Source organism: Loxodonta africana, chromosome 22, assembly GCF_030014295.1.
Source record: "Loxodonta africana isolate mLoxAfr1 chromosome 22, mLoxAfr1.hap2, whole genome shotgun sequence".
Taxonomy (NCBI): Eukaryota; Metazoa; Chordata; class Mammalia; order Proboscidea; family Elephantidae; genus Loxodonta; species Loxodonta africana.
In genome coordinates this window covers 58815964-58839652 of record NC_087363.1, presented here as the reverse complement: position 1 = coordinate 58839652, position 23689 = coordinate 58815964, and the positions used below count along the sequence as shown (strand labels likewise).

General features: G+C 40.3%; 1 protein-coding gene across 9 annotated transcripts in view; it reads right to left on the bottom strand.

Annotated features, from left to right (window-relative positions):
- FOXP1 (forkhead box P1) overlaps positions 1-23689 on the bottom strand; it is a 589886-nt gene that overhangs the window by 140990 nt on the left and 425207 nt on the right. For all 9 annotated transcript variants that reach the window (XM_064275152.1, XM_064275157.1, XM_064275156.1 and 6 more), the window contains one exon: positions 21863-21985. In XM_064275152.1, coding sequence (XP_064131222.1) covers positions 21863-21985 — 123 coding nt within the window. The remainder of the gene's footprint in view (positions 1-21862; positions 21986-23689) is intronic.

Sequence of the window (23689 nt, the reverse complement as noted above, 5' to 3'; positions counted from 1 at the left end):
CCCTAGTTACTCTAAGCTGGTCTGTTAATGAAGTTATTGGCCGCCCAGGAGAGGGATCTATAGGGCAGACGGGTAACTGACATGCATTGAGCAGGTTGTTTAAAGTCCACGGCAAAGTGGAAAGGGGCACATTTCTCAGCTCCAGAGAACTGGTGCTATGTGCAAATAGTGCTTAAGCTTCTGAATTTTTTTTTTTTTTTAAAGAGAAGGTGGAAAATGAAATTTCAACGTGAAATCTCTACATTTTTTAACATTTGCAACTAATTCCAAAAAATTATAAACAATGTGCACACAAACAAAGTAGCTTCTAAACTGTGGGCCACTGGTTTGCAACATCTAATGGGGGAATCAATTAATTCCTTGCTTCTCTCCTTCTTCCCATTATAAAAAATCTAAAAATTCCCATTTTAATTAATTTCATTCCCTAAGCTTCTTTCACAATTTCTTGGACAATTCTTTGCTTTTCACAAAATATTACTGCCCTGTTTGTTTCAAAGTGGCCATGGTGACTGGGGTATGCCACATGTTAGAAAACATTTGTCCCTTTTTTCATAAATGTAGTAAATAAAGTGATAATACAGAAGTGAAAGAACAAGTCTCCTGCAGGTGTGAGGAAAACCACTCTTGGGGGGAAAAAGTAACAGGGCAATGAAGAGTAACAAATTACTCATTTTTTAAGAGAAGCAAGTCCACCCTGACTAGAAGGCCTCATCAACAGACAATTTTCGAATTTATGCCTTCCTTCCCAATACATCAAGGCCCAAGGAAAGTAAAAATTACAAGAAATTAGAGGACTCCGTGGTCCTGTTTGCACATAAAACCAAAAACCATTGTCATCAAGTTGACTTCGATTCACAGCGACTCTGTAGAACAGAGTAGAACTGCCCCATAGGGTTTCCAAGGCTGTAATCTTTGCGGAAACAGACTATCACATTTTTCTCCCGTGGAATGGCTGGTGGGTTCAAACCACTGATTCGTTGATTAGCAGCCATATGCTTAACAAACTACACCACCAGGGCTCCTTGCCTGCATAGACATAACTATAAAGTCAAAGAGAAAAATAACTGCACATCTTCCTCCTCTGGGCAGGGAGGGGATCTAGTAGGGGGTAAGGGTGGGATGAGAGTAATTGTCACATACCACGTCATTTCTGCTCAGTGGGGGCGGCTAACTGTGCCACCACAAAAGTAGATCCCTGAACGAAGGACCGACCAATGGCTGTGATCAACCCAGCACATTGTCCTCTGGCTGTAGGATCTTCACCTCATCTGGTGTATATGAAAGATCCAGAGACAATAATACAGCTACAACAATTCTAAGTGTAATTTCTCTGAAATGCTTTTGGGAGTTGACAATTACCACTCTCTGCCCATCTATCGCCATTGAAAATATTACATAAAAGTTCCAATTCTTTTTGCGCAAGTTGGCCTGGGTTCTCAGTAGTGATAATTCACAATGAATACCATAATATGGATGATAAGAATACAAGCTGCAAGGGCAGCTAACATTTTGAGTGCTATGTGCCAGGTTCTTTGCTTATTTATTTATTTTACTTAATTCTCACAAATAATATAAGGGATAGATATTTCTATTTCATAGAAGAAGCTCAGAAGTGAGCTATTTTGGACAAGGTCACACTCAACACAGCTGTTAAATGGTTTTTGAATTCAGGTACATCTGACTCCAGAGTACCTTTATTGTTTCATCAACAAGTCAAGCTAAAGATTAAGGGCAACCTTGTTTTTCCCGTGCTGGTCACCCTATTCATCCAGCAAACGCAATGCTATTATTACTGTTGTTATTACTCTAATTACAGATGCAATTTTAATTGCATCATTAGTAATAAAACAAAAGATCAATAAATAATAGAGCTTCTATGGGGGGCAGGTATGAGAAGCTCAACTGTGAACAAGATTTGGAAGCAAGAGACAAAGTTCAAGAATTTGGCTTTTAAAAAGGCCAACAGGAAACCAGGGTGCGCCGGTCTCTGCCCTGCTAGAGAAAGTGAGAACTGGGACCCTAGCGGGAACCTCAGAGCAGTATCATTGGAAACTGAAGGTCATATTCCTCCTCCTCAGACTGAGGAATGGAGGAAGCTGGTCTGTGGGACTGAAGCAAACCTTCGATGGAAGGAAACTTTCAGAGGAAATGATTTAAGCTTTTTTTTTTTTTTTTTTTGGTGTGAAGGGTATTTTTCAAATTATCTTTTGATGTTCTTATTTCCATCTTAAGTCTGCACAGATAAAAAAAATTCATCAGTTTTCAAAGGGTCTTTGGTTCAATGTGGGGAAGGAGGGCAGGCTTCGTTTCCCTCAAGCTTCTAAGTCTTTGAAGTTTTTGTTATTTGGAGGAAAAACTTAAGTCCCCAAGGAGAAAATGGAGGTAGTATATGTTCCCAGAGATCACGGAGAACAAGGATGTAAAAGGAGGAGGTAGAGAGACATAGTATGTGGCAAGGAGTTTGAAAAGTTACACTTTAGAGATGCACGAAGAAGCTGCGTTGAAAGACACCACCTTTTGATATTAAAACCCAAAAAACCAAACCCGTTGCTGTCGAGTCTGACTCATAGTGACCCTATGGGACAGAACTGCCCCATAGTTTCCAAGGGATTCGAATTGCCGACCTTTTGGTTAGCAGCCATAGCACTTAACCACTACACCACCAGGGTTTCCTTTAAGAGGACATACTTATCAAAATGTCTTAGAAAGCAAAAGAACATTCTAGAATAACACCATACAACAGAGCTTTCTATGATGATGAAGTGTTCTGTAGTTGTATTGTCTAATATGGCTGCCACTAGTCACATGTGGCTAATTGAATTTAAATTACATAAATTTAAAAATTCAGTTTTTTGGTAGCTCTAGCCACATTTCAAGTGCTCTGTTCCCTTCCCTTTGTACTCGCACTTCCCTATGCTTATTACTGTGTCTATCAATTAAAATATTTACTTCATTACATTATAATCCCCTCTGTGCAGTTTCAACTCCGATGTAAAGGCTAAAAAGTATTCAATTCTGTACTTCAGTACTAACGAGGGTCCAGTATACAATAAAAAAAAAAAAAAAAGGCATGTAATAAATGTTCATACGAATGGTTAAGTAGATGGATGGAAGAATGAATGAATGAATCATTCAACCCTCTAGTCCATTCTCACATTTATGTCCTAGGGGCCCTGCTCTCACATAGAATTGCTATAACGTTTACACCAAAATAAAATACCAAATTAACCCTAGATCTTAATGATGATAATATTACATTAACGGAGATCAACGTGAGAATTAAATCTTGTTTATGACGACAATAATAACAAAGATCAATAATCTTTTCATGAGAATGCTGTGGTCTTGGTTTACAATAACATTGTTCTCTATTTTTTTTTTTTTTTCTACCAGCTTTCCTCTAGGCCCTACCTTGCTTTTTTCCAAAATTACGTAAGAAAAACGTATTCTTCTTTTTCATCTCTCTTTCTCTGTAAACCCTGCAGTTGTCAGATGTCTAAGATTCTCCTCCCAAATATATCCTAAAGACCAAACCCAAACTTCTAAGCCAGAGGTCAACAAACTTTTTCTGCAAAGGGCCAGGTAGTAAATATTTTAAGCTTTGCAGGCCATTTGGTCTCTGTTGCAACTTCTCAATTCTGCTGCCATAGACAATATGTAAACAAAAGAGCAGGTCTGTGTTCCAATAAAACTTTATTTGTAGACAATGAAACTTGAATTTCATACTGTTTTCAAATGTCACAAAATACTATTCTTCCTTTGATTTTTTTCAGTCATTTAAAAATGTAACAGCCTTCTTAGTCAGTTGCTGTTGAGTTGATTCTGATTCTGATCACAGAGACCCCATGTGTGTCAGAGCAGAACTATGCTCCACAGGGCTTTCAATGGTTGGTTTTTTGAAAGTAAAATTGCCTTTCTTCCCAGGTGCCTCTAGGTGGACGTGAACTTCTGTGTTAGCAACTGAGCACATTAATTGTTTGCACCACCTAGGAACACTACTAACTTGTAGGTTCTACACAAAATAAACTGTGGGATTTGGCCCATGGGTCTTAGTTTGCAGACCTCGCGTCTAAGGACTGCTGCCTATTCACACACTTTGTATTAAAGCTCCGGGGCCTGGAGTCATAGAGATAGCCCAACATTACTGGAAACTAGCTTCTCACTGTATACTAGGAGATACACAAGAGCTGTTCAGTTCACCTGCTCCGGAACCCTTCTGTGTTGGCTTCAAAGGGAATGGTGGTGAACAGTGGAGATGAGAGTGACCTTTTATCTACCCACCCTGGTAAGAGCTCCAGGTGTTGTCACCATCAGCTGAACAGATGAAGCCTCAGCTAGCCTCAAGGTTCTTTTATAAACCAGTTTTGTCCAGACATCTATTAGTCAAAATCCTGATCTACATAAGAGCTTCTGCAAGCCTGTTAATTATGCCTTTGATCTGCAGTTACATTATCTTCAATTAAGCATTAATATATTGTGCGTGAACTGACACCATGTCATGCCAAATGGTAAGGCTCCTGGAATATACTGTATTTCCAAAGCCAGTATCCTAAATAGAGTTGTGTAGGCAGTAAAATATTTATATTCAAATTCATCTGTGTACATTTGCAAAATTACTGCTCTCTAAATTTTCTCTGAAATGTCTGACCTGCTGTTCATAAGTCAAAAAATATAATCTCTCTTTTGTAGAACTCCAATTGGTAAATTATGTTTAAAAAAAAAAAATCATATTGCCTACTTACTGTTAAAAAAATAGATGGTAGGTATTCAGGCCTCACACAGGTGGTATTACCTTAAAGAAAAATTGTCCTAAATGCTGCTGTAAAGATGGTTTTGCCTTTATCAACTGATAGTACAAAAATGTCCTGAACAGTCACAGAATGAAGAGGCTTCTATTAAGAAAAAAAAAAAAATTTTTTTTTTTTTTTTTTAAGCCAGGTACAAATATTCAACCCAGGGATTGAGGTTGGGGGCTCAGTTGTCTTTCTTGGTCCATGTTGGTCACTTTCCTTTTCTGTGTTTTGCAAAATTGAGTAAAGCAGTATTTGTTTATAAAACACTGCCAGAAGGAAGGTGCTGGATAAACACAGACTCTACATTTTAAATAACATTCAAGTTCCTGAATGAGGTATGCCCTACACTCCTGGAAACCAGGTGTGGCCCTGAGATGCAGTCCAATTTCAACATTCACCTGAAAGGTATCCAAATGACTTTGGTAGGAAGTCAGGTTAGTGATCTTGTGAGACTTACAGTATTTCCTAATTTGGGCTGGTCTGGAAATAACGTAAAAATTGGCACCTATCATAAAAAATGTGGTATTCTTGCCCACTCCAAAGCAGAAATGCCTACGTGTATAGAGAAAAGAAAATGTGCTACGTACTTTAAGCCCTGAGACAGACCTTCGATATGTTGTAACTAGATCACCCGTCTTTGTCCTCAACTCCCTGGAGTTCTTAAGAGAATTCCAAGGCTAATAGGGTAGGTGGCCTACCTAATTCTTGCATGACACCATCAGCATGCTCTCTAATGCTACATTCTGGACAAATTCATCCAAAGGGCAAAAGCTAAGACTCTGGACCCGGTATTACCTAACATCTTCAGATGACCACAGATGCCTTGCACTGGTGAAACGAGGTCAGAGAGTTCATTTGTACCACTCTAGAAGGAGGCTGGGAAAAAGAAATGAGGGAAAACAGACTGAAATAGACACTGAGATTTTAAGTTGGAAAGGAACTTCGCTTTCACCTTGCCAAGTGGTCTTCATCTGTGGGTGTATCTAAAAGGCACTTAAGAGAACTTGTACATATACCCATGCTTGGGCCCCATCCCAAGACTCTGAATTCAGGAGACAGAGCTCCGGAATCAACCTACAACTTTCAAAAGCTTTGAGACCCAGATCTTGATGATGGTGACGATTATGTTAATTCTGGTCTTCTCCCAAGGTTGAGTACCACTGACTACTCATTTTCAGATAAGAAACTGAGACTTACAGAGGTAAGTCGCCTAGCCGAAATCAGATATGCTTGGCTTCAAAATGCAAACAGTGGAGGAAAACCACACAGAACATACTGGAGCACTGCTAACTCAGCACTGCAGGAAGGCTCCAGGTTGAAGAGGTGTCATTACACTGTCGATTTAAAGGGGTGCCATTCATACAGCAGACATCCTAGACTTGTCCACTAATGAAATACTTTTTTTGGCTGATAGTAGTAACGTCTTTTAATCTAATAAAGTCAGGGACATTATAAAATGTTTCAGCAGAGAGGAGGTGCTCTGAAGGGGCGCACACTTCCGTCTCATATAAGCAGGTCATACGTGCCAGTAACACCCTTCCCAGCTAAGGCTGTTGTCCTGAATCTCCAAAGATCCAGACAATGACTACTTCTTCCATTACACCTATAACGATGGGTGGACAGACTTCAGATCAAGACGATGAAAAGGAAGGAGGGCTGGGTGCTGGGTGGTACCACTGTGCCAATTGGAGAAAAGTTCCCCTTCCTCCAAATAGACCCAAAAAACAGTCCCATGCCAGGGTGCATGGCTTCAGGAATGATGGCTAGATTTCAGTCCTCACTGGCCCCCTCACAGAGGCACCCTTATTCAATGAACAACCTGCAGTCATACCTGCCAGCAGAGACTGGCGAACTACAGCCAGCGGGCCAAATTGTTTTGTACGTCACCCCATGAACCAAGCACTGTGTTTACATTTTTCAATAGTTGAAAAAAATATTTCATGACATGCAAAAATTATACAAGATTTAAATTTCAGTGTCTACAAATAAAGTTTGTTGGAATGTTTGTTCATTTATGCATTATCTTATGGCTGCTTTTGCAGAATAGCAGATTGAGTAGTTGCCACAGAGACCATGTGACCTGCAAAGCCAAGGAAATTTACTGTCTGGCCCTTCATAGGGAAAGTTCGCTGACCCCTGGCCTAAAGGAAGAAAAGAAAGAAGAAACAAGTTGCTATTAAGCCAAACTCCTTCTGCAGATTTAATGAAAAGTTCCAAGCAAAGATGGCAGGTAAAATACTTTCTTTATATACACAAACTGGAAACTGAGACAACAATGGAGGAAGGTCAACTTCATTACCCAGCCACCTTGACAGTACCTTTGAATGTCATCAATCAGTGTGTGCCTCGCATGACGTGCAGGGGCGCATTATAAATTACAGCACCCGGGCCCCTGACATGATCCAGGGACTGTAACATGACTCTGGTGACGTAACGTGATAAAGGAGATTTCTCTGTGCAGCTCCGCATGGCACCAAGTTGGAAAACTTCCAAGAAATGTAATTTCTAGGGTGCCACCTTTGACTATTCAAGATAATTCCACCCAAGTGCCCTGCATCCTTGAAGAAAGCTTCATCCTTTCTGGAAATGCTTGTCATTGGGTGTTGTCCTCGAAAATATAAATTTGAAGCTATTTTTTTTCCTAGTGAGACAGACTAAATCCAGGATGTAGATTTTCCAATTAGACTCTTTTAAAAAAAAAACAAAAAAAGTCTGTTGGTAGGCTGCATTTAACATTAGTTATTTGGGCAAAGCACAATTTGATTAGACTGTCTGAAACCAAGCCAAAGTCTGCAAAATAATAGCTCAATTAAATTCTGGTTTGCTTTCATTTGTCTTAGATTTTCCTGAGTGTGACACAGTTGCAAATAATCAGGTAAACTAATTCCTTTCAAAATGAGAGATTTAGGTACATTCTCCATTCTCCCTCCAAGTTTATTTAATAATCTATTCCATCTTTGCTATGCTTCATTGCACTTAATCTTGACACTAGATACATTTCCATATTTTGCCTTTAGTCTCCTTTAATTTTCTATACTTACAAATTCAAGTTCTGTGCCATTAATACTACACCTTAAACAGATTAGTACATGTGCAAAGACAAGTGCAGGGCATTAGGGCAGTCTAACTGCACTGCAGTTTTCAGATTTACCCTCCACACTTGGCATGATTCATTTTATCGACCCAATGAAAGATTCAGGCAGGGCTGACACTGGATTCTTTTAATGCTTTGTTTATGATCTTGAAATGTTCCTGGAGGTTTATGAACCTGAGGCCAGTCTTCAACCTCTTTAACTAAAACAATCTCAATTTTCCTTTCATTTTTGGCTTGCAATATTTTACTCACTCATTCATCGCTCATTCATTCATTAAAGAAATAACAAGAGATTGTGCCAGGTATGGCTGCAGAATGTCACAGATTCAAAGTTTCAGATCAGAGTTTCTTGGCTCTTAAGTCCACCTAGCATTAGTTTATATAAAGCTCTTAGAAAACAAGAGTGAAAGACAGACCAGGATGGGATTTTCACGACAGCATGATCCTTCCTTGCTGTTTATGCCCCAAATGGCACATTTAGGAAAATAATGCTCCATCACAACAACACTGTTAACAGTAGCAGCAATATTGATGGCACGAGCTAAGCCTGATTAAGCACTGTTCTAGGTTATTTACCTGTATTAACTCAGCTAGTCTTCATAACAACCCCATGAGACACAGGTGCTATGATCACCTGGATTTTACAGATGAGGAGCCTGAGGCCTTCCCAGCAACTCTGGTTACCCACAAATTGACCACAAACGAAAGGACAGTCCCCTGTCACACCACTAAAACTTATATTTGAATAGTGACCAACACACGTGAATGAAAATATGATTTGGAATTAATAGGTAGTCATTTCCCCTTTAAAAATAGTTGATATAATTATTGGAAGAGCTAACTTCTACGAATTCACTATATTCCAGGTACTGTGCTCAACCACGTTTCAAGCATTTATCATTTCATCTTTACAACAGCCCTCAGGCAGGTGAGGTTATCAGTCATACTCTCTAGATGAGAAAATAGAAATACAGAGAGGTTAAGCTACTTGGCCAAGGTCACACAGGAATAACGATAGCACCAGAACTTAACCCTGGCAGCCTGACAATGGCGGCCACGCTACTAACCAACAAGTGATGCTACCTCCTCCCACCATATTTTCATACAGGAAATCTCCAAAACTCTCATTCATCTTGCTGAGTTTGTGTGGCAACCCAGTGCACAAGGTCCTCCGGCTTTATGGGACAAATCACACCTTATTTTTATCCATGAAGAGGTATGGCATCGGGGATATGGTAGGTAAGAGTGAAGCACTGGAAGTTTTTGAGTAGCAGAGACACTGCATTTAAGGCAGGATGTGAGACATGCATTTTAGGCGGGATGTGAGACATGCACGAAGAACAGAAGGCCTTTTGGAGAGTGGAGGGGGAGGATAGGTCAAAGTTCTTTGCCAAGATCCAGGCATGGGCTAGCTGAAGTTCTGAACTGGAATACACTAACAACAGGTGGAACACAGCAAAAGGAAAGGAGAGAAGATATCCAGTGGAAGGAAAATGGCAGATCTGACGAAAGATAATACAACTTTCTCAATCCTCACATAAGGACAGGAGGAAAGGCACAAAATATATGCTTAATTTTAGATAATACTTCAACAATTACCACAGGATCTATCAGGCTTCCCAGAAAAAAATAATACCAAGTACTTCTCCAGTCTGGTATGTGATCAGTATAGTCTATGTCAGATAAGCTTATGTCAAGCTTGGCAAACGTAAGGCACACATACCACCACTCTCAGCGTCCATGGCAGACATGGCTAATCGATGACATTACTGCTATAGAGCCCATTCTAGATTCGGAATCCTTCAACACGACACTGGAGGCAGACCACTTCATGCCTAGATCAAAATTGGTGGTCTTTGCAAAACCTCTTTGCTTTGTCAACTCTACATGGTTCGGACACTTAATTCTGTTCCTAGGATAAATAACAATTCCTTTATGCTATCAAATAAAGAACACACAAGACATAATTTCACTGACGTCTTATTAAAAGGAGTTTCACTAGGTCTGAGAAAGCAGCGTTTTTGTTTGCAGAAAAGGTACCACCTAAGCCTACAGCTGCTATGGCCAGAGTAGAAGAGGAAACTCGCTAGGAAGCAGGAATAGATACCAATGCAAAAGAGGCATGGGACCTCATGCCAGAGAACTTAGAAATCAGAAAACCCATTGTCTTAGTTACCTTTTTTTTTAGTTATCTAGTGCTGCTGTAACAGAAGTACTACAAGTAGGTAGCTTTAACAAACAGAAATTTATTTTCTCACCGTTTAGAATGCTCAAAGTCCGAATTCAGGGTGCTGGCTCTAGGGAAGGCTTTCTCCCTCTGCCAGGTCTAGAGGGAGATCCTTGTCTCTTTGAACATCTGCTCCCGGGTGATCTTCACGTGGCTTGGCATCTCTCCTCCCTATCTCTGTCTGTTTAATCCGATCCTCTTATATTTTGTAAGAGATTGACTCAAGGCACAGGCTACACTAATCCTGCCTCATTAACATAACAAGACGACCCATTTCCAAACGGGATTTAACCACAGTACGGAGGTTGTTTTTTTTTTTTACGGAGGTTAGGATTTACAGCACATTATTTTGGGGGGACACAATTCAATCCATAAGACCCATCACACATCCTATCCCTTTTAGTTTCCTTCTGAACAAAGTATGTAGAGATATAATTCTCTTGGAATTAAACTCAAACAAGGCTCTTCTACCTAAACAACAAGAGATGTAGCAGGCAATATCTGCAATCCTGGATTTTCAGGACATTGAAATATTATCAGATGGACTGTGCTTATATCCACCTCTTTACAAAAGGACTCTGAGTGAAGCCCTCCTCCCCTCCACCGTAAGAAGGTTGTAACCTTCTTCGCATGACATCTAATTTAATCCCAAACTAGAAAGCTATGAAATGAGATGAAGGCAGAGGAACTTAGACTTGATATATGGTAGATAAAAGGAGCCCTGGTGGCAAAGTGGTTAAGTGCTTGGCTGTTAACCTAAAGGTTGGCCATTGGAACCCACCAGTCAATTTGAGGGAGAAAGATGTGGCCGTCTGCTTCTGTAAAGATTACAGCCTTGGAAACCGTACAGGGTAGTTCTACCCTGTCCTACAAGGTTGCTATGAGTCGGAATCAACAGCAACAGGTATATATATGGTAGATAAGAGTAAAGCACTGGAGGTGCTTGAGTAACAGAGAGACATTGCATTTAAGGAAAGGCTGTAAGCAGAAGATAGTATGCGAGACATCCATGAAGAACAGAAGACCCTCTGGAGGGTGGCGGGGGAGGATAGGTAAAGCTCTTTGCCAAGATCCAGGCATGTGCTGGCTGAAGTTCTGAACTCTGCAATAAAGAAACAACAGAGGAAACGCAGCAAAAGGAATAGAGAAAAGACATCCAGTGTAAAGAAAATGACAGATAAAATGATGGAAACGAAAGACATTTAGTAAGTCACCAATGACTCTAACAACTGACTAAGGGGCCTGGGGATAAACGTGATCAGATGGATTAGAGATATTGAAATGGATGTGATGGTGACATAAAAGAGTGTCATAGCTAGGCAGTTAAGAATGGTACACACTGGCTTGAGTCAAGGGTGTAGAGATACCAGACCAAGTAATGAGGGCAGGAGCAACTCTGAAGAGGATTGAAGGAGCCGAGCCTTGGTAAAGGAATGAACTTGGGTTCTGCAAGAGAACTGGGAAGTAGAGAACAAATGGCATGGGGAACCAAGAGGCACTGATATTAAAGAGTATTAAAGGAGGGTGGTTAAAAAAAAAAAAAAAAGGAGCCAAAGGAATATATGCCACTAGGATGTCATGTACATAGACATGATAATAGAGACATGGCCACTGAATTTAGTGACCAAAAAAAAAAAAGATGAGAAAAGCCAGATTTGGGGCGGGGGGGGGGGGAGGTTAAGAAAAGAAGTGGCTGGTTCTTTAAAAAAAAAAAAAAATTGAAGCAGCAGGCAGAATATTCTGATTCTAGAAGCTTGGCAGCAAAAGAAGGAGCTAGAGAAGAGCTGGAAGGATCGAGTCATCCAAAGTTTCCGAACTACCCATTTAATATCCACATTTACCATGAACACTGATAAATGCTGGGCTCTGTCTGCTTGAATGGTTACCAAAACTCTCGGTGGGATGTAACGTAAAAGGACAAGGGCTGGTGCTCTTTGCCCAGCTGTGTATTGGCAGCTTTAAGTTCTACTACTTAAGTAGTTAAAAATCTGTTCTTTTGATGAAGGGGGAAAAGTTATGAATACAAGGCAGCAACCCTAGACACTTTAAAAAATGACTAGCATTCAGTCTCTGTGATTTACTGGGCAATGATTTCAAATTCAAACAATCCTAACAGCAAGGCGGCTGAAGTCCACCAAAAGTTCAAAATGGGGTATGTTCTCTTTAAAATTTTGAGAGCGACTAAATATGACAACCATCTGATGTATGAAAATTATTCACAACCAAAAACAGACAGTCTGGAAATAGCTGGGATGACTTCATTTAGACAGAATTACCCAAATCTGTTTCTAATATACACAGTACACATAATAAATTTTTACAATATGACAAGGAAAACAAACTTAATAAAAGTTCCCGATCTTTTGTTACACAAGCATGCTATACCCATGCTATGTTTATAATAGTTTGCTCATGATATCACAGCTCAGTAACAAAGGCCCAAGCAATACAAAAACAGTTACTAGGCATGACATCAGCTCACAACTACCGTAATTACATCGGTACACAAATTTCCCAAACTGTACATTTTCCAAACTGCTTCTCAATTTCAACGGCTGCCTTTAGACAATTACTTGCAGAATTGTCTGCAGGCTTTGAGTAATACCCGTCTTTCTTCTCTTTCCCAAGCGTCATTTCCCTTTAGAAAGTGCATATTTCAATTACAAGCATTATTTTTCAAATATGCCCATAAACATATGTCCAAATTAGGAGACAGTGTGGTCTCGCGACTGGTGATGAGCCTTAGACATCAGCAACTCTGGTTCCGTTCCCTTTGCCATCACAGTTTGCCAGGCACACACAGTAGCTCTGTAAGAGGTATAAGAACAGACTCTAGAGCCAGACGGTGTGGGCCTGAATCTCCACTCTGCCACTTACTGGCTGCGCAGCCTTGGGCAAGGTAACCTCTCTGTGCCTCGCTTCCCTCATCTGTAAAATATGAATAATAATAGAATCTACCACCAAAAGGTTGTTGTACAGTGGTTGGCTTCTAACCAAAAAAACCCATTGCCATAGATTTGATTCCAACCCCCTACTAACCCTCTAGGACAGAGGAGAATTGCCCCATAGGGTTTCCAGGGAGCAGCTGGCGGATTCGAACCGCCGACCTCTTGGTTAGCAGCCTAGGCTCTTAACCACTGTGCTACCAGGGCTCTGGCTGGCTCCTCGTGAGTAGTAATAAGTATTTACTATCAGTGGTTAAGAGCTCAAAAGGTTGGCAATTTGAATCCACCAGCTACTCCTTGGAAACCCTATGGGGCAGTTCTAGTTCTACTCTGTCCTTCGGGGTTGCTATGAGTTGGAATGGATTCAAAGACAATGGACTTGGTTTTTTGTTTTTTTAAATTATCTTTCTAAGATTCAGTTTTCTGTTTTAAAATTTTCTTTAAATGATCCTGACCCACGTGTCATTTTTCTAATGTTAGGGTAGGAGTTGCATCTTGGTTACGGCACCTGGGTGTTGTAAATAAAGTCTAAATGAATAAATGCATGCACGAATGAATGAATGAAATCCATAGGTCCTGCAATACAAGTAATTACAAAAGTGAATAATATTATCTTGTAGAAATCTGTTTTAATCTTATTTTTCTAAAGGCTTGCTTTCATGTTCCATCAGCTAATTCTGATAAAAACTTCCAAACCGACTGGAATAATAAGCTTGGGGCTGGCGGGGGGGGTATCACCTTGTAATTTCAGAAGCTATTTCTCTAAGGCCCAAACGTTTCCAGCCCATCCCATATACACGACCTTCATATCTCACTGAGTTGTGTGTGCAGTCAGCTGGCTTTCCCGACGGGCAAGGTGCCAGGGGAGTGCAACTACCCCCATTGTCACTTCTGGTCTATGGTGCTTACACCAAATGCTGTTATTCTAGGCTTCAGGAAATTTTCTAACCACTGGACAGGGTCCAATGCTGTGTGCTAATGAGTTTCAGATTGGAGGACTTCACTGTGTATGTGTCAGAACGGGGCCCCAGTTTGCAGCGAGGTGGGGGCAGGGGAGAAAAGAAGCACAAAAAGGAAGAAAAAACAGTAGTTAAAAAATGCTGGCTACTCAAATTGACAGGGAACGTGACCTCTGCGCTTCATCAGAAATTCCTGCAGACTTAGAAAATACAGGAGTTTGCTTTTATCACACACTGCGAGACTCCTATGGAAAAATGGAAAACACTACATCACTTGACCTCGGCGTGCCCCCTTTCAACCACAGACGAATATTGTGTACAAAAATTCTAAATCAACTTAAGATGTTAAAAGGAGGAGAAAAAAAAAAAGGCTTTAATTTTCTGCATTAGACTTGATGATTACTATTTTGGTTTTTGGATTTTTGCTCAGAACGTTCACACAGGAAAAGGGCTCATAATTCCAGGAACGGTATTTTATCGCTTGGGGAATGACTGTGTGGCGGCCTCTGTTGGGTGGGCACACCACTGTCTCTTCTCCCCCGGCATGGGAAATAATGAGCAAGCCTCGCTCACTCAGGCTCGAAAGTCACCCAAGACTGAATCATGATTATTTGCTTACATTAACAGAACATTAAAACCAATGTTAAACAACTTAAGGAAACTCTAGCCTCCTTTGCTTGGTGATTCACTTCTATGGGAAACCAAGAGGCTTTTTCTCCCTTCAAAGGGAAGCAACAGGCTAGATATCAAGACATCTCATCATGCTATGAAAGAAGAATCTCTTTATAGGAGAGTCTAACTCACATGACTTTTTTTTTTTTCTGAGTAATCAGATTATAATTTTTTTTTTTTTTTTGCCACACTGAGTACTGGGGACTTTAAAAATCCAATCCTTTCACATCCTCGAACTGTCATCAACATTTTTTCAGCCGATGTCAATAAAATTGATTGCTTGCAGTTCTGAATTCTGCTCTACACATGGAAACAATATAATTTGTTTTAAAGTATTTTTGATGGGGGTGGCAGGAGAAACGGGACCTCAGGAAGCCTATCCACAACACTGGGGGGAGGGAAAAAAAAAAAAAAGAAAAAACCAGAAGCAAAGTAAATGGCCTGAACATTACAGTATGCTGCAAACTTTGACAAAAATTCCCAACATATAAACCCTAAACCTTACTGTTGTGCCGACTGATACGTCTTCCTGTCAGATATGAATGATGTTTCTGGAACATTGATACGTTCATTAAATTCTAACTCTCTGTACTTAAAATACGCTGTACTTTGGCTCAGAGGCATCTTGACAGCTTTGCTGTAATCATATATGTGAGGCCCCCAGACTACACAGTTGTGGAGATGCCTCATACCTACAACCAATCTGTTGCTTTTACAAGTTTAATCTAGGTATTAAGGAGCTGAGTGTGGAACCACGTCGACTGGACATCTTCAACTCAGCTGTATATCACGGAAACCACGATGGGTGGTGACAGACTCCCATGGTGCCTAGCAACCATACATACCTCTGACTCCCTGATCTGTAATACTACAAAATACAGCTCGCATTCTCTCTTTTTTTTTTTTTCCTCCAAAGCACAAGTGGACGACCAGCAAGGGTCCGACAGTGTTGTTCCTAATTACCTTTTTTTTTTTACTCTTGATCCTGTGGCTCTCATAATTAGTTACCTGGGGCTGCAATCCAATTTGAAGTGATGACAAGAAAGTGATCCATGAAAAAGTAATAAGTTAAATCCAATTTCAGCCTTCCTCTAATTAAATGCACATGGAACTAATGACTCCAACCCCAGCATTTCAGTGATAATGGTAATTAGCGAGGTGGGAGTCGCTCTCTTTTTCAACACTGGAGGTGTAAACCATGAGGTAAAATGGTAGGAGCACTCTTAATTACATGTGTCATTTTGTCGCCAATTTACACATTTTTGACCAGTCAAGTATGTTTTTTTCCCTTGTCCCTTCCCACCTCTTAGCCCCGACAATGATTAGAACATACTATTCCATGTTCCAACACATGGAAGCTCATAAGACCACTTCAGACTTGAGACTCAGAAAGAACTTTTCTTTGCTATCGCCACTGCTGTAATATATGCTATTGCCCACTGGTTTGTACACAGATGCGCAAAGACACAGCGAAAATTAGGATAATTATGCAGATCTTAGTCCTCTTAATAGAAATCAGATATGTACAGTGGAGTTGGATTTTCTTGGTTTCATTTTATTTGTGCCGGTAATATGGAAAATAAAATCATTTGCGTATTCACGGGAAGTGTTGGCACTCATAGTAGGTGATGCGGAAGTATGTATAGTCGAAGAGGCAATGATTACCTTCTTCATGGCATACTGGTTACCTGTGGTCCTAAAAAAAACACTGGCTTTCATCTGGCTGCAGTCATTGTGTGCTCTGTGGCAAGCTGCTGGCCCTCTCTAAGTTTCAATTTTCCCTCTCCATAAGCTGGTTTAATGACAGATATTTTCCTATACCATAGAGTTGCTCTGCGGCTTGAATGACAGACCTTGTATAAAGGGGTTTGCACAATGCCTGACACATACGAAGCACTTACTAAACGTTAATTTTCTACCATGTTTTGCATACGGTGACAAAGACATGCTTACATATGAAATATTAGCACCACATTTTCATGTGAATGTTTAGATCCACATACAGTGACCATATAATTAAACGTCCAAAATGGGATATTTTTGATATTGGGTGAATTATTAATAAATATACCCAAGTCAGCAGGCACAGACTGGGGCTTTCCTGTACAGAATAGGGTACGGGGTTACCCTATATACAGCTGAAGGTGAAACAGCAAAAAACTAACCCACTATGTTCACAACTTACATTGGAATTTCAGCGGCAAGAACAAAACATAGTGTTTTTGAAAAAAAAAAAAAAGATAAGCAAGAGTATTTAACCTGGGATTTGAGATGAACTTCTAGAAGGTTCCTGAAACCCCTATACCTGGATGCCAATTCTGTGTGTATGTCCATTTTTCTGGGAGAAGGGGTCACCGTTTCCATTGTGTTTTTAATGCCGTGTGTGATCAGAAAAGCCCTAATAGCCATTTTTAAAGTATCATTTCTATTTTACTGTTTCTTATCAAGTGCTATTTTTAGGATTTGGGGATTCTCCAAAGTCATGTGGTAACAGCGACATCTCAAAAGGTACTGAAACTTCAATGCTTTATATTCGTTCAGTACCAGGGATACCAATTCCAGGCAACGGTAAATTCAGACATTTAAAAGAAACAGTTTGCCTTCATCTCTGGAATTATCCACTTTACTAATTCAGTGCATAGGGATATTTTTTTAAGGGTCAGTATTTCAAAACCATTCCATTTCACTATCTACAATAAAAAATTGTAGTTTCCTTTTAAAGGTTTCCTCTTACCAATTTATTCCTTAGGGAATAATGTGGAAATGATATGAGGTACTAAGATTATACGTGGCATTAATGTAAAGCAAAAATGCTGCCTAAAGCATGTTTTATACAACTGCAAATAAAAATGCTAAAAAACACCTGCTGAATCTTGTATCTTAACCTTCTCCCCTTAAAGAGGAGTCCTCATTATAATCCTGAGTTCCCAAATGGACTGAAAGGCTGACCTTACAGTGGTTTTCACTACCCTTCCTTGCCATCAAATGGCCTCCTGTGTGAGGTACTTGTACATGATATAAGCTTGGAAGGAAGGGGACCGACAGGAGGGAAAACTATCAGATGACTGGCTTCAAGTTTAAATTCTTTAGAGATGGCCCGAGACTGGTCAGTTTTTCACTGCAAGCAACACACAAGGTTTACTTTCTTTCCGAACTTTCCCGCTGTCAGAATACACATGTACTTTAACTTTCTTAGGAGAAAATGTGGCATTTGATTTCCTTCCAGTTTATGTATTCGTGCCAACAACTAAAATGCTTCAAGAACCAAAATGAATTACTACCCAGAAACGGTGGTCAAGGCTCCAAATTATGATCAATAAAATTGCTCATCTACTCACAAATTCATCTTCAGCCAGTAAAGTTACACGTTTCCAAGGTGACGAACACACCTGCACCATTAAGCATTTATTTCACTTGTTTAAGCAATCTTTAAAAGTATATAAATATTTATAAAAGCAAGCCTACTATTTTTACTCATGTATAATTTTCTTTTTGCAGCAAAATCCTACTAATTCTTTTAAAGCTCAAAAGCATCCTGGTCTGTATCTTTGACTGTTTTGTATCTTACGAGCACCAGCACAATGCACGCATGTTATGGCTGTTTTACAGTATGTACCAAGTTGAAAATGATTAAGTCAGATCATACACATCTCAAATTTACAATGGGGCCCAATTTTCCATTTTTTTGTATCACCCATAAAAAAAAATTGCAAAGCAAATGAATAGGTCAAAAGAAGGGGGCAGTTTCAGTTACCAAGTAGATCTTTTTTGAGAACTTCAAAAGCAATACCCATTCCCAATGAATACCTTCATTATAAACCACAACCTCACCCCACAACACAACCAGCTCAGATTTGGTTGAGTCTGTGTATCGGCAAAGAGTAGGGTTTCTCCCTTATTTACTCTCATCTCCCTGAAATTAGTCCAAGTTGGGGATGTTTGACTACATCTTCTGATCTCTATCGAGTAACCACTCATATAGCCTCCTCTAACTTTCCATTTTCTTTTGTTTGTATCATCAGCCTGTGAAACTGGAGATCACTGCCAAACATAAAGCAGGGAGTGTGAGATATGCTTAAAATATGAGTCACAGTGTATTTGGGGATTTGGGCTTTTTTTTTTTTTTTTTTTCCTCAAGCTATCAGCAGATCAAATCCTTCTTCCCTGTCAAGACTTCCTCTGTGCAGAAGATCTGAAATTTGCTAAAATAGGTCTATCCCTGTAGTGATGATGGCTGAGAAGATCAGAGACGAACACCGTAAGGTTGTGCTGTGGGACCTCCCTTTCATGTCAGTGCCACTCTGGCTGACAAGATATATTTAAATGTGAAGGTTATTCCTTACGTGAATCGCCAAGTCTATATGCGTGTTTTTATAATGAGATAATATAGCACGTTGCCTAGGTTAGTAATTTCCCCTGTTCGTGGAAGGCCAGCCAACCTAATAAAGCTTACTGAATTCACATGACCTGACCCTACCTGACAGCACTGGAGACATTCAGCAATAGTCTCTCTCTCATTCTACACACACACACACACACACACACACACACACACAGCACTGGAGACATTCAGCAATAGTCTCTCTCTCTCTCATTCTACACACACACACACATACACACACACACACAGTCAACCAACAAACTCTTCTTTTCTTTTCCCAACCAACTCTCAAAGCTGGTCTAAATTCTCTGCTTGTCAACTCCTCCGCTTAGGGGGTGGGAAGGGACTCAAGACATCTTCTTTAGCAAAACCAGCATTCAAGACTATCCCCTCTCCCCTACTTTTTACCCAGACTGAAGTGCTCAGCAGAATGTGTTAGGTTGGTTTTGACACTGTCCTTGCCAAGAAAAAAAAAAAAAACAAGCCCTCTGTATCATACTCATCTGTGTGGTGCCTAAAAATCTTAGGATGGGCAATAAGAAAAATAGCCCTCAAAAGGAAATCCCCTGGAAATTTACCTCATATATTTAGCCCTAAAGGAACTCCATTCGTCTTAGAAAAGTTACCTAAAAATGCCATATGTTTTAAAAAGCAAGTATGAGGGACTATAAGTCTACCATGAAAAAAAAAAATCACAAATGATATTCAACACTGAAGAGCAGTGTGATCAGACAGATTGAGTACGTGTGTAATTATTTTATTTATTTATTTTTACTATCTCCAACCAAAGCTCTGCTATGGGTAAGATTTTCCCCCTAATAATACATTGTCATTTTTCCAATGTACTTGAGGTCTGTTAAATTCAAGGGGACTCACAGTATTATTAAGGCTGCAGAACTCCAGGAGTGAAGCAAAAAGAATGGGCAGTCATTTGAATCCCTGAGTGACAGGCTGGGCTAGCTCCCCGTATACATTAATAAATTAGAATTTTAATTGTGTCTCTGTCTGCAGGAGATGCCCCGGCACTGTAATACGTACCAACAATTGGCTATGTTATGGAATCTGCAATGTGGCCTCCGCTGCTGACCTCTGAAACACAACTCCCAGTCTGACTACGGAAACTGTTTGGTTTGATCCTTTCAACTTATTTGAATCCTGACAAATAAGCTCACAGCTGAAAGGTCAACACAGGCATATTTCATCTTCCAGAGCTGTTCCTAGGACATCTACACAACAAAGCACTTCTTATAGCACCTGACACAGGACCTCAATGGCACTATACCTCATTAAAAATGGCCCCGGCATTCAAACACATTAAAAGGCATACGGACCAGTGATGGTTTACCAAACAACTGTTTTCAGAAGCATTAGAAAACAATATACGCTGTCATTCCACCATCCCAATAAAGTGTCAGTATTATCCTGAACATTCTCTGGAGGAGGGCGGTTACCCAAGTAAATGTAGAGGGACTAGAACTTGGTGCCCAAGATCTAGGATTGTTTGGCAGGATGATTTGGAAATTGGTATTGGTTTGCCCTGACCTGTGACAAATCAACACAAGTTAGAAGTTGAGGTGACCTTGTGATCAAATTAACTGGTACCAAGTTTTACCCATCAATTACCACTTACTCATTCTGTCGCAAAATTTCTAGTGTGAGAAACTCATTTTGGCTCCCATTTTGGGGATGCCCACTCTCAGCTATAAAAGGTGAGCCACCCAACACCTGCATGTGTCCACCCTTGGATGGAAGCATGAAAATATTAAGTCAGGTTTCTTCCAAATATCTATTACAACTTTAGGCTCAAGTCGAAAACCCAAATTAAATTTTTATGAACTCATTCATTCTTCATTCATTCTTCTACTCCATTACACCCCGCCCTCAATATGCCTGAAATGAGAAGTCACTAAAACAATCTTTTTTTAGTATCTTTACATAAAAATTGTTCTCATTTTACACTAATGGTTCAAAAACATTCCGAAAACTTCCACTGAAGAACAGGGTATTTATTGTATTTATCACTAGGTGTGGCAGTCACTATACCACAGCCTCCTCAGTTCCAATAATGCCTAGTCTCAATCTCTTTTTGGGCCGGATACTTCTTTGTTGGGAGATTTTACCGAGCATTGCAGGATGTTTAGCAGGTTCCCTGGCCTCTACCTATCAGATGTCATTGGTACCTCCATCCCCTAGTGAGACAACCAAAAATGTCTCCAAATATCCCTTGGAGCACAGAATTGCCCCCAGTTGAGAACCACTGCAACAGAATGTGTGTATGTTCCATTTCTACACTCCTCATGAGAGAATGAGAGAATGAGGTGACATACTTGAGTACTATCAACTTTTTTTCTCATTGACAGCCTACATTGCCTGTTAAGTAACCCAATACCTGCAACTACTCATTCTCCTATTGTAGTTGTTGTTGTTAGGTGCCGCTGAGTTGATTCTGGCTTACAGTAACCCCATAGGATAGAGCAGAACTGCCCCACAGGGTTTCCAAGGGGCAGCTGCTGGATTCAAACCGCCAAGCTTTTGGTTAGCAGCCAAGCTCTTAACCACTGTGCCGCCAGGGCTCCTCATTCTTCTGTTACATTGACTAATTGGTAAATCTTACTCCCAAAAACAAAACATTTGGTCAAACAGACATTTTTCCCAAAACGTCATGCTCTGCTGGTGAACTAAAAGTGTACCTTCTGCAGAAGATTCTCTTGTACGATTTCAATTCCCAACAATTCACTTCTGCATTACTTATCAGCTACCCTGAAGTGTACAATGTACAAAGAATTGGTACCTGAAGGGCTGGTTGTTTGTCATTCCTCTTGGGGGATTTTAATCCACTAACTTGCTGCTGCTGCTGTTGCTGCTGCTGCTGCTGCTGTTGCTGAAGAAGGAGCTGTCTTGCCACTTGAAGTGCCTGGAAGGAAAAATGGAAGAAAAACGTTTGTGTTACTACACAGGCTGGGGAGCCTCATTCACAAAAAGGATTCCAGGATGTACACTTCAGGATTGGATCCCAACTTTCCCATTTCCAGGCAAGCAAAACTTCCCACCAGTCACAGTTGGACAACTTTCCAGAGTTTGTTTGCATATTTTTTCTCAGATTTGGCCAATTTCATCCACAGTGCTTTGGGAATAGCAACTCATCTAAGCAGATACTGTCTTCCTACCAAAAATCTGACAGAAAACTTAAGTGTGAATGAGGGAGATTTTGAGGAAGGATGGCAGAGACAGGCCAAGAGGGGCCTGGGCAAAGACAGAACAGCTCCGCCCGACCAATTCTCCTGGGAGGAACTGGGGGGCTCAAGTTGAAAGTAACACTTCCACTTCATCTCAGTCCAACTAAAGCAGAAGAGCTAAGAGGTGGACCACAGGAAAAGCATTCCACTACGGAGAAGATTATTCAGGAAGAAAGAGCAAAACAGATGATACATACCTTGGCTGACATCAATTGACTACGTAAGAGAAAATGTTAGCAAATTTGATCTCTGTTCATCTTAAAGAGCCTGTGACGCAACTTTGAACAAAACTGGTCATGTCCACTACAAGTGACTCTTTCAAGTTTATAACATGGGTTGGTTTTGGTTTAAAGGCAGAAATCGGGGAGGTGATACGAATTGGAGCTAAAACAAAAGTGAAACAGGAAGTTCTCTAAAGGGAAGAACAGGTGACTGATCAACCTCTTTGAAAAGTTCTGGTAGAAAAGGAAAAAAAATAAAAAAGTGCCATCGATGATCCCTCATGAGGACTTTCATTGTAGAAATGACCAAAAATAACAGGCTAGCCACACTTTCCCAAAGAGGGCAACAGGATTAACAAGAAAGTAATGAAATTTTCTGTAGAAAACAAAAAGTTAGGTTTCTTGAGTCAACTCACCTGATGACCAAGAATGTACATATAGAAGAGATGTCAAGAATGCTTACTAAATGATGTGTTTGGAGTCTAGAGGCAAAATGAAAATATCCTGGGTGTTACATTGATACCAATTTCTATATGGTAGCTAATTATGTGTGCTTCAGTCAAAGACACACACACAGATGTGGTCAGCAGATCAAAAGAATCAAATACTGTAGTCTTAGGAAGTGCCCATAATGGACTTATGATGGTTGTCTGTCTTCAAAGGGGAAAAGGGACTTCATTTATGTAAGAAAAAAAAAATGTGCATAGTTGCAAGAAAACTTACAGAAACAGTTGTGCAAGTACACTGAACTCAGGAAAAAGGGAAAATAGAGTAGTCAAGAGGATTAGTGTTGACAAGAGGAGAACTAAAATGTCTCCTAAAAGGACAAGTTCACTAAACTAGCCTCATAACTGTACTATTGCAGCAACAAAAATTTTTAAGACACTTTGTTAGGTTGAGCGGCACCTTTGTGTTTAGGAGGTGCAAAGGAAGGCAAAGAAACAGAAGCACAGAAAAATGGGTGACGAAGAGAAGACCTTGGGAAAGATGGAACCCTCCTATCCCACCTCCCTACCCCACCCACTGCTCTTCTCCCAGGGAGGCCTTCTGCCTACTGAACTCACCACAACCAGCCCTTCAGATGCAATGCACAGGCTACTTCGTCTGGGAAGGGAGAGACACGTTCGAGAGAGCCAGCCTGGAAGAGCCTCGAGAAAAGGG